The 14,224-nt window shown below is 43.9% G+C and overlaps 1 protein-coding gene across 1 annotated transcript in view; it reads right to left on the bottom strand.

Moving 5' to 3' along the window:
• Positions 1-14,224, bottom strand: part of LOC120801368 (myosin light chain kinase, smooth muscle-like) — a 54,943-nt gene that overhangs the window by 11,827 nt on the left and 28,892 nt on the right. The window contains exons 12-14 of the mRNA XM_040148265.1: positions 7,981-8,028; positions 6,905-7,032; positions 4,415-4,571 (exon numbers count right to left, since the gene is read on the bottom strand). Coding sequence (XP_040004199.1) covers positions 4,415-4,571; positions 6,905-7,032; positions 7,981-8,028 — 333 coding nt within the window. The remainder of the gene's footprint in view (positions 1-4,414; positions 4,572-6,904; positions 7,033-7,980; positions 8,029-14,224) is intronic.

Consider the following 14,224-nt stretch of genomic DNA (forward strand, 5'->3'; position numbering starts at 1 on the left):
ATTGGATGGGTTCATCCTCTGAGGACACGAAGATCGCTCTTCCTCTGCTTCCTGGCCTGGGGTCCTGCGCAATGGTACATCCTCTGCACGTGATGGCTCTGCTGTGGAGGTCTGAGCGGGTGGGGGTGGGGAGGCCAATACGTTTAGAGGCACGGTGACACGAGGAGAATGAGTGGAAGTAAAGTTCTGTAAAGCAGCAGCAGAAAGCGCTTTGAGTTGGTGGATGTCAGTGTGTTGACAGCTCTCCACCGTCTCAACAGTTTCCAGCTGACGCAGGTGGGGTTGTGCTTGGCTGGAAGTGGTTTTGATGTAAAAACATTTCATGTTTCCAGCCTCTCAAATCCGACGATTTGCTTTTAATTATTCCACTAATTTTAATCCATTTTTAGAATAATTTTGAGGTTCGGACAAAACACAAGTTGCGAAGGTTTAACTTTGGGCTCTGGTTAACTGAGAAAATAATGAACGGATTAATCCATAATCAAAATAATCAATACCTGCAGCCTGATATGAAGTAGTTCAAATCAGCTTCACCTCAACCACTTCTGGAGGGGTCCTGTATCAAAATCTAGTTTGAAGACCATAACTATTTTAGTTTGACAAAACAAGCCGGACCCATTGTCCCTCCCTGTCTTCGTCAAGGAGCCCGTTCCGTTGTCATGGAGACGGATCTGTCGATGTGCGAACTCACTGGTATGTTTTCATATGATTTTATTTCGTATGTGGCAGTTGACACAAAGACCAATTTTTTTCCCCAGGGCCCCATCATAGGTTAATCTGGCCTTGGCTGGAGCAAAGTGGTGGATCACCAGACTGAGACTGAGCCGCAGTGCTAATGTGGTCAAAAAGCCCCCCTCCCTCCAACGTAGACCAGTATGGCCGCACAAAATCCCCGAAACCAGAAGATCGTCACAGCTTACTGAAGCTTTTCTACCTCAGAGACGGAGGAAGAAAAGGAACGTGAGACCGATGTGAACGTGTTCAACAGAAACATGCCAGAGGTCACCTGAGGTCACCAAGCGGAGTGGAAACAATCCGCTCACTGCTGGTTCAGACACACTGCAGCATTAGCACTGAGTGAGTGTGTGTGTGTGTTTACACACCGCAGCAGCAGAGTTTATAGGTCCACACACAGGCAGATCACTGCCATAAAAGGCCTCAAACTGCAGCCGAGAGTCTGGACTCAGCTCACACAGCATCACTGTCTCAGTATCATTAATACAGAGCCGTTATAAACACTGAGGAGGAGACATCCAAGTTCAGCCTTTTCTCTCAGTTCTGTCCTTTTGTCTGCCCTCAGACCAGGTTTTCTGCAACTTCAAACTGGAGATCTGTTCTAAACTTGGGCTCCATTTTGTTTAACTGGGCAGGTTAAAAACTGTTGTTTGTGTGGACTGCGATGATTTGGAATATTTTTGTACCAAATTGGGTGAATTCCCGAGATGAAAGTTAAATATGTCTAGTTTTCTAATTAACCAGTTGAACTATGGTTATCCTCTGAACCTCTGATTGGATAATTAAGCCAGCATCTACAGTATGTGTGTGTGTGTGTGTGTGTATTATATATATGTATACAGGGGTTAAAGTGGGCTGGAACGATCCAGAACGCCGTTCCAGCATCTTAGATTAATAGGTAAATAAAGCTGATTGGCAGGTTCACAGATAATAATGTCAAGCAGGTTAATTTTTCATGTGCTGCAGCCTGGTGTTCCTTCCAGCTGACGCCATCGAAATACTCCCTCAACTTATCAGAAAGTAATTTCACCCCACGGTCCCACCCCCACACTCCACACACATCTATTTTCCGTACCGGGACAAATCCATCTCTGTGTGCCAGGTGGGTTCCCCCACCTGCCAAATCCCACTTCAACCCCTGCATGTATAGGTTAATAAGTATTTGGACAGTGACACAGTTTTTAATAATTTTGCCTCTGTACACCACCACAATGGATTTGAAATGAAGCCATCAGGATGTGATTGAAGTGTAAACTTTCAGCTTTAATTCAAGAAGTTTAACAAAAATGTCACATTGCCCGTTTAAGAGTTAGAGCAGTTTTTATACATTGTCCCTAATTTTCAGAGGCTCAAAAGTAATAACTGGCGGAATCTGAGCAGATAGTATAGCCCAAACACTTCAGAATTCATCCGGCTACTTCTATCAGCAGTCATGTCATCAATAAACACCAGCGACCCAGTTCCATTGGCAGCCATACGTGCCCATGCCAGAACACTGCCTCCACGATGTTTGACAGAGGATGTTGTATTGTGTGGATCATGAGCCGTTCCTCTCCTTCTCCATACTCTACCCTTCATTCTGGTACAAGTTAATCTAGGTTTCATCTGTCCAAGGAATCTTGTTCCAGAACTGGGCAGGCTGTTTTAGATGTTTTCTGGCAAGGTCTAACGGCCCCTCTGTTCTTGAGTGTTACCAGTGGTTTGCACCTTGTGGTAAACTCTCTGTATTTATATTCATGAAGTCTCTTGGTTGTAGACTTTGACAGTGATACACCTGCCTCTTCCAAAGTGTTCTTGACCTGGCTGGATGTTGTGAAGGGTTTTTCTTTACCAAGAAAAGAATTCTGCCATCGTCCACTTTAGTTGTCTTCCATGGTCTTCCAGGTCTTTTGGTGTTGCTGAGCCAGTGCATCCCTTCTTTTAAAGAATGTACTACATTGTTGATTTGACCTCACCTAAAGTTTCTGCCATCTGTCTGATAGGTTTGTTTTGTTTTGTCAGCCTAATGACGGCCTCCTGCATATTGGGAATTCCAATGAACAGCTACCAAATGCAATTTCAACACTTGGAATCAACTCCAAACCTTTTATCTGCTTAATTTGTCGTGAGATAACAAGGCCACACCTGAACATGAAACTGATCAATTGTCTATTGTCCAATTACTTTTGAGCCTTTGAAAATGAGGGACAATTTATAAAAACTGCTGTAACTCCTAAACGGTTAATGTGACATTTTTGTTAAACTCCTTGAATTAAAGCTGAAAGTCTACACTTCAATCCCATGTTGATGGTTTAGTTTCAAAGATAGGTTTGTATCTTTGTATCACCCAGCTTTTGGGCCCCTGGGTGGTGATCTAGTTTTGGGAGCAGCCGTCAGTGAGACAGTGTGCAGGGCTTTTCTATCCAAGCTGCCTCCAGCACACCTGTCACATCTTTCTGATTAATCAGGTAGTTGAGAAGCAGAAGTGATGCACAGGTGTGAAAGGACATCAGACCACTTCCCGCTGACTGATCTACTGATGTGAGGTCAAACTGAAGGCTTGACCGTGACACATTTATCATAGCTGCAACTTTACCCCATGAAGACATGATGCTGAAACATCAGAGGGTATTTTTCTTTTTTCTTTTTTGTTGTGTTTTATTTTACCCTGGTGCAAAATAAAAAAAGGAATAAAAAAAGAAATGTCTGGGATAAAAGGCAGGGTCACTATTGTAAAAAACACAATTTTCAAGTCCTATAGTTGAGCTATGAGCTGTCAGTAGTTTGATTTATTACTTGCAGGAAGTCGATGTAATCAGCAGCTGCTTTTTCCTGATTTGTTTTTATATTTTCTGAGCTGTTCTCCCAAAGACGGGACCTCAAGGACTGAAAGGACAGGTTCACATTTTTTCAAGTCGGACATGTCCATATGTAGACTGGAAGAGTTCCTGCTGTTGTCATCATTCCTCCTGTTCATCGTGTCCCCTTTACAATGTGCTATAAACGTAAGAGATGGCGGACAGAGTCACAAAATCCACAGCTCTCCTGAGGTTTATCTGAGGTTAATCAAAGGCTTCAGCTGTCTGAGTTAGACACATCCGGTGGAGATCTTCCTAAGTTACTGTCTTCGTTTTTCTTATTTTAGCATCTTTTGCCTCATGCACATCTGTGAAATTAGAAAAACTCCAGCTTCAGCTCAGTTTCCAGCTGTTTCAAATTTTCAATTCAGAATATTTTCACAAGCTGCTAGAATGTGGAATTCAATCTCCACTAACTTTCCCCAGAGGTTTTAAAAATGTGTGAAGAAATTCTTCATCGCCAGCAGTAAATATTTGTAGAGTCAGGCTTCCACAGATCATCGTCTCATTGTTGTCTGCAGTTATTTTGCTCCTGAACTGTGGTGTTTTCTCCTCCAGGCTGAGCCTCTTGACGTTTTGGCTCCACCTGCACATCTGATGTCACCACTGTTAGAATTTGTTCTGGCTTTGTTTGACATTGTGCAAACAAACAGCTGAACTTCAGAAGCAGTTTTTTCTAAAGACGCCAGACTGTGGATCTAGTCCTCCATCTCTCACAGTGCAGTTGTTTATGAAGACGTCACAACAGAGTCAGTATGGACAGGAGGAATGCAAACCTCTCCTCTAACGTGAACGGTATCTGCATTTCAGCTCTCGGTGGTTGTAACTCAGATGTTTCTTACCGACGATGGTGAGGTTGAGGGCGGCCTGTCGGAGGCCGTAGCTGTTCCTCAGCTCGATGGTGTAGCATCCACAGTGTTCCTGCTGACCGCTGGAGATGGTGAGTTTACTGCAGCTGTCAGAACTGTTGATGGAGATGTCAGCCGAGCCCTCCTGGATCTGGACCCACACACAAACACATAAAGACCCGAGACCTGAGATACAGACACAAGGTACCGGTGTTGTGGTAAAAGCAGCAGCGTCTGCTGTGCTGGAAAGTAACTAAGTACATTTACTCAAATACAATACTGAAGTACAGATTTGAGGTACTTCTACTTTACTTGAGTATTTCCATTTTCTGGTGCTTTAGACTTCTACTCCATCACATCTCAGAGGGAAACATTTGATGTTACTGCTGCATGTTATTCACTGCTTTAGTTACACTGATGTAACCTCTCTCAGCAGCGCCCCCCGGGTGTGTGGCTCATGTCTTCAACAACGGATGCGGGTCTCAAAATTGTTAGCAATTTATAAGCTACAAATATGTGAAATTCAAAGTTTCTAAGAGTAAAATGTAAGTCATAAAAGTAACTTTATTACAACTCAGTGTGTAGATCAAATAAGTATTTTTATTTTACCATTAATAAAAATAAAAAAAACCTTTCTTTCAAAGCAACATGAAAAAAAAGCAGTTTTCACTGAATACATGCCAGTAAAATGTTTAATTAACACTAAACATGTATATTCAATGTCCTCTATTTGCATGGAGATAAATGAATCAAGTAATTTATGTTAATAAATTGAATCGTCAAAGATTCCTCTTCACTTTCAGCCATTAACCATGGTTCTGTGATGTTTACATCAGATGTTATTAAGTGTTAAATAGAGGAATGTTACATCAGGTGGAAACTGCAGAAAAGGGTTAAATACAATTTTGAGGTACTTGTACTTTCTGCTACTTCATTCTTCACTACATGTATCTGACAGCTGCGGTAACTTTGATTTTACAAACAATACGATTCCAGATTGCAGATGATGGGCCAGAACAATAACATGCACGCACAAAACATTATCGTGTGGGAATAGGATGTTTTTAAATGACCTGAGACGGACCATTCTGCAAACTGAGTGCCTTTACTTTGGATATACTTTTACTCTAAGTAGAATTCTGAACGCAGGAGGCTGTAGGAGTACGTCTTCCACCACTGTTTCCAAGCCACAACCTTAAAGTCTCCGTCAGACCTCAGAGACCTGATGCAGATTTAAAGCTGCAGTAGGTCTGGAATGTAGACAGAGCTCTGGACCCTGCAGAGGCCTGAAAGGGACCTGGGGGAAGCTGGTTATGGTTTAGACCACACCGCGGATCTGAACAAAACAAGTGACACTTGTTTTGCCACCTTCATCTAAACCTCTGTAAGACCAAACTCTTATTCATTCCAGCCAATCAATGTCTCCATCACAATATCAACATCAAAATCGCCTCTTCATCTCTCAACCTAACCAGGGTCGTGAGAAACCTGGGTTTGATGACCAGCTACCCTTCTCTGACCATGTTGCCTCTGTCACCCCATCGTGCTGCTTCACACTACACATCATAAGAAAAATCAGGCCTTACCTGACTCGGTATGCCGCCCAACTCTTGGTACAGGTCATGGTTATCTATGACCTCCCTTCACGCACAGTGAAACACTTACAGATGGTCCAGAATGCGGCGGCACGTCTGGGTTTCCATCAGCCTAAATGGACACGTAGCTGTGCCGCTCATTGACCTCCACTGGCTACCCAGTCACTAATGCTTGCCTACGGAGTGACTTATGGGTCTGCACCCATTTACCTGAACTCAACCATACAGGCTTACGCTCCTTCTCGGCCACTGCGTTCCTCTAATCACAGTCCAGACGGTTCTCGTTCGTGGTGGAAGGAGCTACCACATGTTATCAGAGCAGGGGCGTCCCTCTAACTTCAAGAACCTCTTGAAAACTCATCTCTTCCGAGAGCACCTCCTCATTTAAAGCCTCTAACACCCTAACAGCCCTAACTAGCACTTAATGCACACTTCTTTACCTGATCTGCTTGCGCTTTGTCTTTTGAATAGACCTAGTGCTAGTACTTCCTTCAAGGTCTCCTACTGTACTGAAGCTTTAGTGTTGTCCCTCACTTGTAAGTCGCTTTGGGTAAAAGCATAAAAGCCAAACTGATTTCGAGCTGCAACTGATTAATTTTCTGTCGAAAGACTAATCGATTAATTGACTAATCATTGCAGCTCTATATATATATAATATACAGGTCTGAGCCTCACTGTGTTAAAGCTGCTGCCTGATTTTGGGAAAGTGATGACATTTTGTCTGGTCCTCACACCTTCAAAGGGCTGTTTGAGGGTCCAGACCTGGTCTTAGGGTCCAGGTTAGAACCAGATTTAGGTTAGGGTAAGGGGCTAAGGAATGCTTTATGTCAATGAGTGTCCTCACAAAGATAGAAGTACAAGTGTGCGTGTGTGTGCGCGTTTGTCTCACTGGTTTCCTGAACTTGAGCCAGGTGCAGTTGATGGGCGGAGCTCCAGAGAACTTGCAGAGGATCTCCACCTTCTCCCCCGCCAGGATCTTCATGTCCTCCGGGAACTGCAGGATCTGAGGAGGCAGAGCTGCCAATACAGATCAATAATAAATAATCAATAATCGAATCACTGGAGACTGATGCCGTCAGGATCTGAGGAAGCAGAGCTGCCGATACAGATCAATAATAAATAATGAAAAAAGAAGAAGAAAGGAAGCAGAAAACAATCAAGAAAATGAAAACAGTGGCGATGACCGCGGCCGTTCATGCCGTCACAGTTTGAACCAAACTTCATGTACTTTTTTTAAGATTTAAATTTCATTTTAACAAAGATAAAGCATTATTTTTGGCTCCTAACAACTCGATGTCCCATGAGTCTCAGCCCCAGGGGTGCTCATGGGAGCTGTAGTTTTCCCAGAAGCTTGTTCTTTAGAGACGGTCTGACAGTCCTGCTGTGACTGAGTCTCAGCTGCTCAAAGGCACTTGAGCAGGAGTCTGGAGGACTTATAGAGGTCCAGTCTGAGCTGTAGCGCCCCCTGCTGGCTGCCGATGATCCCCCACCACATAGAAAAACACAGGTTGTACTGTTCTGGTTTGAAAAGGATTCATCTTTTCTTATCACCTTTAAATCTTTAAAAATTGACATGAAGTCCGGTGATGAAGATAGAACAGTTGACAGCTGTTGGTTTTTTTCTTTTAATGATTGTTTTTGCCTCTTTTTTCCCCCTTTTTTATTACTGATTAATGATTATTGTCCGACTCAGACAGCAGTAGTTGTTGTGAGAGACAGATTAAATCTGAGCGGCGCAGGTGAAGATTCCTGATTTCTAGTCCAACAGCACTGGATCCTACATTTCCCATCAAGCACATGGATCGTGCCTTTCATTAGAGCCCCGTGTTTCGTACATATGTAGTTTAAAATGATCTCACCGCACTCAGTCAGATGTTTTTACTTGCTTCTTTTTTAAATTTTATACGATGGGGAGTTTTACGGTGCAGGTACGTGTTCAGACAGGTGTATAGATGTGTGCCGCACCTTGTTTCGGGGGGGTCTTGGGAGTTGGTTTCTTTATCCTGGCTTCACCTGATGGAAACACAAACACGTCAGATGGTCAGAGACGCCGCAGATGTGACCAGATGTTTTTCAACCTGATCGTGTCTCGTTACTGCAGCCTCCTTCTCTGTACAGTACAGTACATGCGTGTTTGCAGTATGTGTGCGTAAAGACAGTGCATGCTGTGCACGTACTGTGTCTTTTAATTGATCATTGCTATAATTATTATCCTTCCTTTTGTAATTCTTGTCGTTTTTATAACTTCAAGACCACAATCAAAATCAAATCAATCAATACAGCCTCTTGTAGTTTGAAAGACCTTCCAGGAACCTGAGGAGGTTCTTTGGCTGCTCATATATCAGAAATAAAAAGACGTTACGGCGCAGAGGGAGAAGAAGCAGCCACAGAAGAAGAATGTGAGACAGAGTGAGGACTCCGGTGGACAGAGAGCGTCTCTGATGACCATATATGGACAATCTATAAACAGTTCCTCGGGATGCAGGAAATAGTTCCTGGACGTTTTATTAATTCTGACGCTGGCAGAAGGAACAGACGAAACCTAAGAGTCCGTGAACGTTGTCAGATACACAGTTAGAGATGTTGTGAAAAATGTATGAAAGCTCTTCTTCTTCTTCTCCCTTTCCTCCCTCCTCCCTCAGTCCTTTATTCAACAACCCCCCTCCCCCACCCATCGGAAACACAAACATGAGGTTTTTCCAACACAAAGTTATTTCTGTTCTCAGAGAGACCAACAGAAAGTAACCGACAGACTGTTTGATGTGTTGATCGGACTCGAACGGTCTGAGTCACCTTCTGTTACGTTACTGTTGACTTGTTGCTTTTATTTGAACATAGAAATCATAGAAATCCCAACAACTGCTCTATATAGACTGCTAACCCCCCCTCAGTGATCGCGCCGGTGATGACCCAATGTTTCTCTGAACTGCGAGCGACTGCAGCTCCACCTGACTCAAATGTAAGCGCTGTACCTCCACCCTTGTCCCACCTCCCTATGTCTCAGCCCTCCTTGTTCATTCATATAGTCCGCATGGTTCAGGAGCCACAGCCACTTCACTTTGGGTCGTTTCAGGTGTGTGGTGCAGGTGGTGTTTAACCCTTCACTGCAGAGCCACTTCGACCACAGCAGCAGCTGTTTCCATCAGGTAACTGCTGCTTGTTTCAAAGAATCGATAACCCAGACGGTTTCTCCAGGTCTGAATGTGACCCTGGGTCTGGAGGAAAATGACAGGTGATGGATCAAACCTGGAGGCAGCAGGTGTAATAAAATCTGTCCTCGTCCCTTGATGCTTAACAAAATGTCTCTGTGGAGAGGGAACTGAACGATCTCTCTGAAAGCCTGTCAACATGTAGATGTATGACTGTACCACAGTCCAGACCTAATCCAGATACCTATCTGGATCCTGTTGCTGTATTTTTGAAAATTTATTTATTCCTTTTGGCTTCAGGTTCAGGTTTCCATAGGTCTTTTTCCGACCTCTAATATGAAACCTTGACCCTGAAAGCTGAACCCACAACCATCAACTCAACTCTGAAAACACACACACACGCGCTGAGTGGTTTGGAGGGTCCAGAGCTGGACCAGGTCCTGGGTCATACCAGAGATGATATATAAATCTACATACAGGATAGGGTTTCAGTCCCGACTGAGCTGCTGTCAAGGAGCCACGGTCTTTGGCCCTGCTCCTTTTATTTGTTGTGGAGGCTGAAACCGAAGACAGGTTTATGAGGACAATCGCTGTCTGAGCCCATCAGTAAGCAGATCCAGCGGCATGTTAAAGGTCAGAGTTCAGGTGTATGCTGTACTGTCTGTCTCTGCAGCTGCTGATGTGGTTACTGTCACATCATTTGTTGATTGGAGGGAAAGGTCAGAGGTCACCAAAGCATTTTCATTAGGACTCATTTACCTGAGCCAGTTAATATTCACATGTAGTGTTGGGCTCTGAAAGCTGGTCCAGTTCTGGATCTGGGTCCAGGTTGACAAAATAAGTGGACTCCCTTTTGTCTGAGGCCAACAAACTTCCTAAAGCCGCCCAGTGGAGTTTCCGATGTCTCCGTCACATCATCGTCTCCCTCGCTACCATCTTCTCTTCACATTTTCCACGAGGATTAAAAAATGCTGGGACCTGGTTTCAGACAGAAAAACCCCAAGCTACACCAGCGGGGGAAGCTCAGAGAGGCTCAGCTTTATGCAAATAACCTCTGATGCAGCGCAAGCGACAGCCAATCGGGATCATCCTGATTCCAGCAGAAACAGAGGCGCAGAGCTGTTTCCTACTCCACGCCACTACGCCAAGCAACTTTAAACAAAATGGAGGAAAAGCTGATCGTCGCGGTCTGCGGCCTCCCAGTTCTCTACGATGCGTCTTTAACGAGTTACTGGGACGTGAAAAAGAAGAACGACATGTGGAAACAAGTCAAAGACTTTGCTGGTGTGTCTGGTGGCGGATACGTCAGAAAACAATTATCCAGTTGGACAACTTTTGTTGCCCCAGATGGGACTCTGGACGTGAACCTTATACCTATAAAGAGTCCGGTCTGGACCTGGTCTACATGAAAGTGCCCTGAGAGAACCTCTGTTATGATTTGGCTGCTATATAAGTAAAACTGAATTGAGTTGAATTGGACCTGGTCTCTGGTCTAACAGGCTTGATCTTCACACGTCCTCCTTCTATCGTACAGTAACTGAGTCAATAACGTGATGGATGATGGACTGTTTAAAAACCTCTGTTACTCTGTCGTCTCTCACACACACACACACACACACACACACACACACACACACACACACACACGATGTATAGCCGTCAAATCATCACCTCCTCTCTGGGTCGACACCAACTACAGTAGGTGCTAACAGCCGAAGGAGCATTTGATTTGTGCACCGTGGCGAGCCAGGCGGGCTGAGAGTTAGCGTCTGTCCGGCAGGATCACTCAGTGCACCTAACTGTCGGAGCTGCACACTGATTGGCTGTCTGAAGTGTCAATCACGGGAGGATCCAACAGCTTGTAAACAGCTGGCATTTACTGGATTGATGGGAAAGACGACGACAACCGTGGCCGGAGGCATCGTGTTTTCAGCTCGTCCGTCGCTCGCTAACGTTGATATCTCAGCGACGCCCTGAGGGAAATTCTTCAACTTTGGTACAAACCTCACTCGGACTCAAGGATGAACTGATAAGCTTTTGGAGGTCAGAGGTCAAAGGTCTCTGTGACCTCACAATTCATGTTTTTTGCCATAACTCAAGAATTCATGCACTAATCATGACAGAATACACTTAATACCTTTTATGAGATTCCTTCAAAGTCTTCACCGCATATATTATAGTCTGGACGGACGTGGATGTAAACTGCAACTTGACTGGTTGGTGGAGGCGTAGAACCACGAGGTGGTGATTCTAGTTCTGAAATCCAGTTTAATAATCTCACCGTCCCAGTCACATCACGCGTTCGTTAATGCTGGGTATCTGCCGAGTCCAGTACCAAGTGTGTTTGCAGCGTGTTAACAGAAAACACAGTATCTGGGAGTTTTTGACAGCAGGTGTACTCGACTCAAACAATGGATCAGGCTTTATATAAAAGGTTCACTGTCTGTCTGTTCATGTTTAAAGGGATATATTCACAAAGCACCACCTTCCACAGTGTTACTGTAAAATCGAATACCGAAGCAGTATTTTACAGGGTTGATCTGATCCTATGTTTTGCTCCTGATCCTTGGATATCAAGTTTCTGCTAATATCAATATTGAGCCTGATTTGACCTGTAAGTAACGAGAAATGTCAGGAAAGAAACTGATTGTCACTAAGAGCAATGACGAGTTGTCTCAGTCAACGCATTACGGGTCTATGTACAAAAAAAAGGTCACAACTTTATCTATGGATGGCAACGTCTGTCAGCCGCTCCACCACTTTGGTCCGGACCGAAATGTGGTTCAGACGTTCATGTTCCCCACAGGATGAACTGGAATAACTCTGATGATCCTCTGACTTTTCATCTAGCGCCATCATCAGGTCAACATTTGATTTGTTGTCAGCCTCACAAAGCTGCTAGCATGGCTGTAGGCTCGTCCCACTCAGTGTATATTCTTAATCACAATGTTATGTGTCTTTATAAAAACACAAATATTGGCCAATGTGTCATCAGATTTTTGAACTCTCAAATATCAACATCTGCCTCACAAATCCAGTACTGCTTGGGCTAAAACCAAAAGTGCCGAAAAGTTTGCCGACAGCCATAACTCGAACAATAACATCAGTCTGTACCCAAAACTACAACTGGATATTTGTCGCCAAAAAGAAATGTATTTTTTACAATAAATATTAAAGCATCCAGTAACTCGTGTTCAGAACTTCATTGATAAATCATCTTTGTGTCTGCAACCAAACTTGATCAGAAACGATTCGTTTTGACGTCTAAAGTCATTTTCTGTGACAAACAGTCTCCGGGACGCTGCGTCTTTTTGTCCAGATCAGTGACAGTCAGCATGAGGACGAGGAGCTTCTTAAAAGGAGAGCAGCCTCCCTGGAGAGCTTCAGAGTTTTAATCTGTGGTGTGAAGTGAAACAAAGTCTGAGAGAGGAGGCTGAGTCAGGGAAACCAGGCCTTAAATGGAAGTGTGGGAGAGGGGCCACGAAGAGCCCTGAACCGTTTTGTACCAGAACATCCTCCCTCCACCTCCCCCATCCTCCCCCCGTCATTCCTCTGCTGTCAGCTCAGATCTGTTGGTAAAACTCTGCAGAGGACTCCGTGTCTCTGTTACATTCGCCTCACTTCAGTCAGATAAATGAGCATTACTTACAGGGGGCAGATGTAAGTGGTGAGTACCAGTTCGGTGAAGACTGAACTGTGTGTTATTTTTTGTCTTCTTGAGGATGTAAAACGTTAGAAACTCTTCTTTCATTTTTTGCCTCCTTTGAAGCTGTAGTTTGTTGTGCTGTTAAAAGAACATTTTCTTAAACCCTCTCCTTCTCTGTCTCCTCCAGAGTCAGGTGTTTCGGGTGGATATCAGGTGCACAATGCCGCGGCTTTATCAGCGATAGACAGTTTTCCCATTTACAAACAATCATGGCTGCATGTGCAGCAGGGGAGCAGATAACAAGTTGCCACAGAGTGACGACAGTTTAAACATCGTCAGTATTTAGAAACAAAGCGACCTGCTAGAAACCAGTAAAAAGCTTTTGAGAGGAAAAAAGGGAATCTAACACTCTTAAGGTTTTTTTTACCACGCACCACAGACATGTAATAGACATCTGCCAGCTCTGGCTAACAGCTAACACGACACACATTCCTGGGAGAAACAGCAGCTATAGCGGTGATAACGCTAACACAGACCACACACAGTTACCGCCGCAGGGGGAGAGAAATCACATCAGCGTAAAACAAATAAAAAGCTAATGTCCGCATTACAATCGTAACATTAACACGTACCAGAAAAACCTGCTCTCTCATCAAAATGTACGTGTGCCAGACGTGTTACATTAGAAACTCATATTAGAAACAGGAAAAACTCTTCTTCACTCACGTGAAGCTGTGTTCGTTACAGGATTTATTGCTAGTAGCAATTCTGCTGATTCTGAGCTGACTGGGAGGTTTCCTTCATGGACTAATAAACATTTTCCTCCGTTTTTCTCAGCCTCATTCATTTTGGTTTGTTTTCTATCATGACAATATGGCTAGTTATGCTAACATTAGCACGCAAGCTCATTTTAATTATTAACATTATTTGACATGGTAGCCTGCTAGCTAACAAGCAACCAACACCTCCAGCATTTAGTTAAATCCTCTCTGATTTTTCCCCCCGTATAATGTCTCTTGGAAGGGACTCTGGTTGTGAGTCGACATGCTAACGTTAGCAGCTCACATTAGTGCAAATAAACACAGTTTGAGACTGAAAAAGGACTCGACCATCTAGACTCTGTCTCAGTGTCTCTGGGACTACAGCTCCATGGACGCCTCCTCATCAGGTGGAGAAATACAAACACCGACACACCTGCCGCGGCCAGTTGCTGTTGCTGAGTTGTGATTGGACAATTGGACAATCACTGTTCAGGGGAGGGGTTTGTAAATATTCTATTATGACGGTGAAACTAATTTTTCTGATATAAGTGAATCAGCTAAATAATATTAAAAGTCCCTGAAAAACAAAAACATAGACACCTGACCTCATTTAAGAGATAGTGTTTTATTAATCATACGCAGTGTTTTTAACT

The sequence above is a fragment of the Xiphias gladius genome, chromosome 16 (genome assembly GCF_016859285.1).
Source record: "Xiphias gladius isolate SHS-SW01 ecotype Sanya breed wild chromosome 16, ASM1685928v1, whole genome shotgun sequence".
NCBI lineage: Eukaryota > Metazoa > Chordata > Actinopteri > Istiophoriformes > Xiphiidae > Xiphias > Xiphias gladius.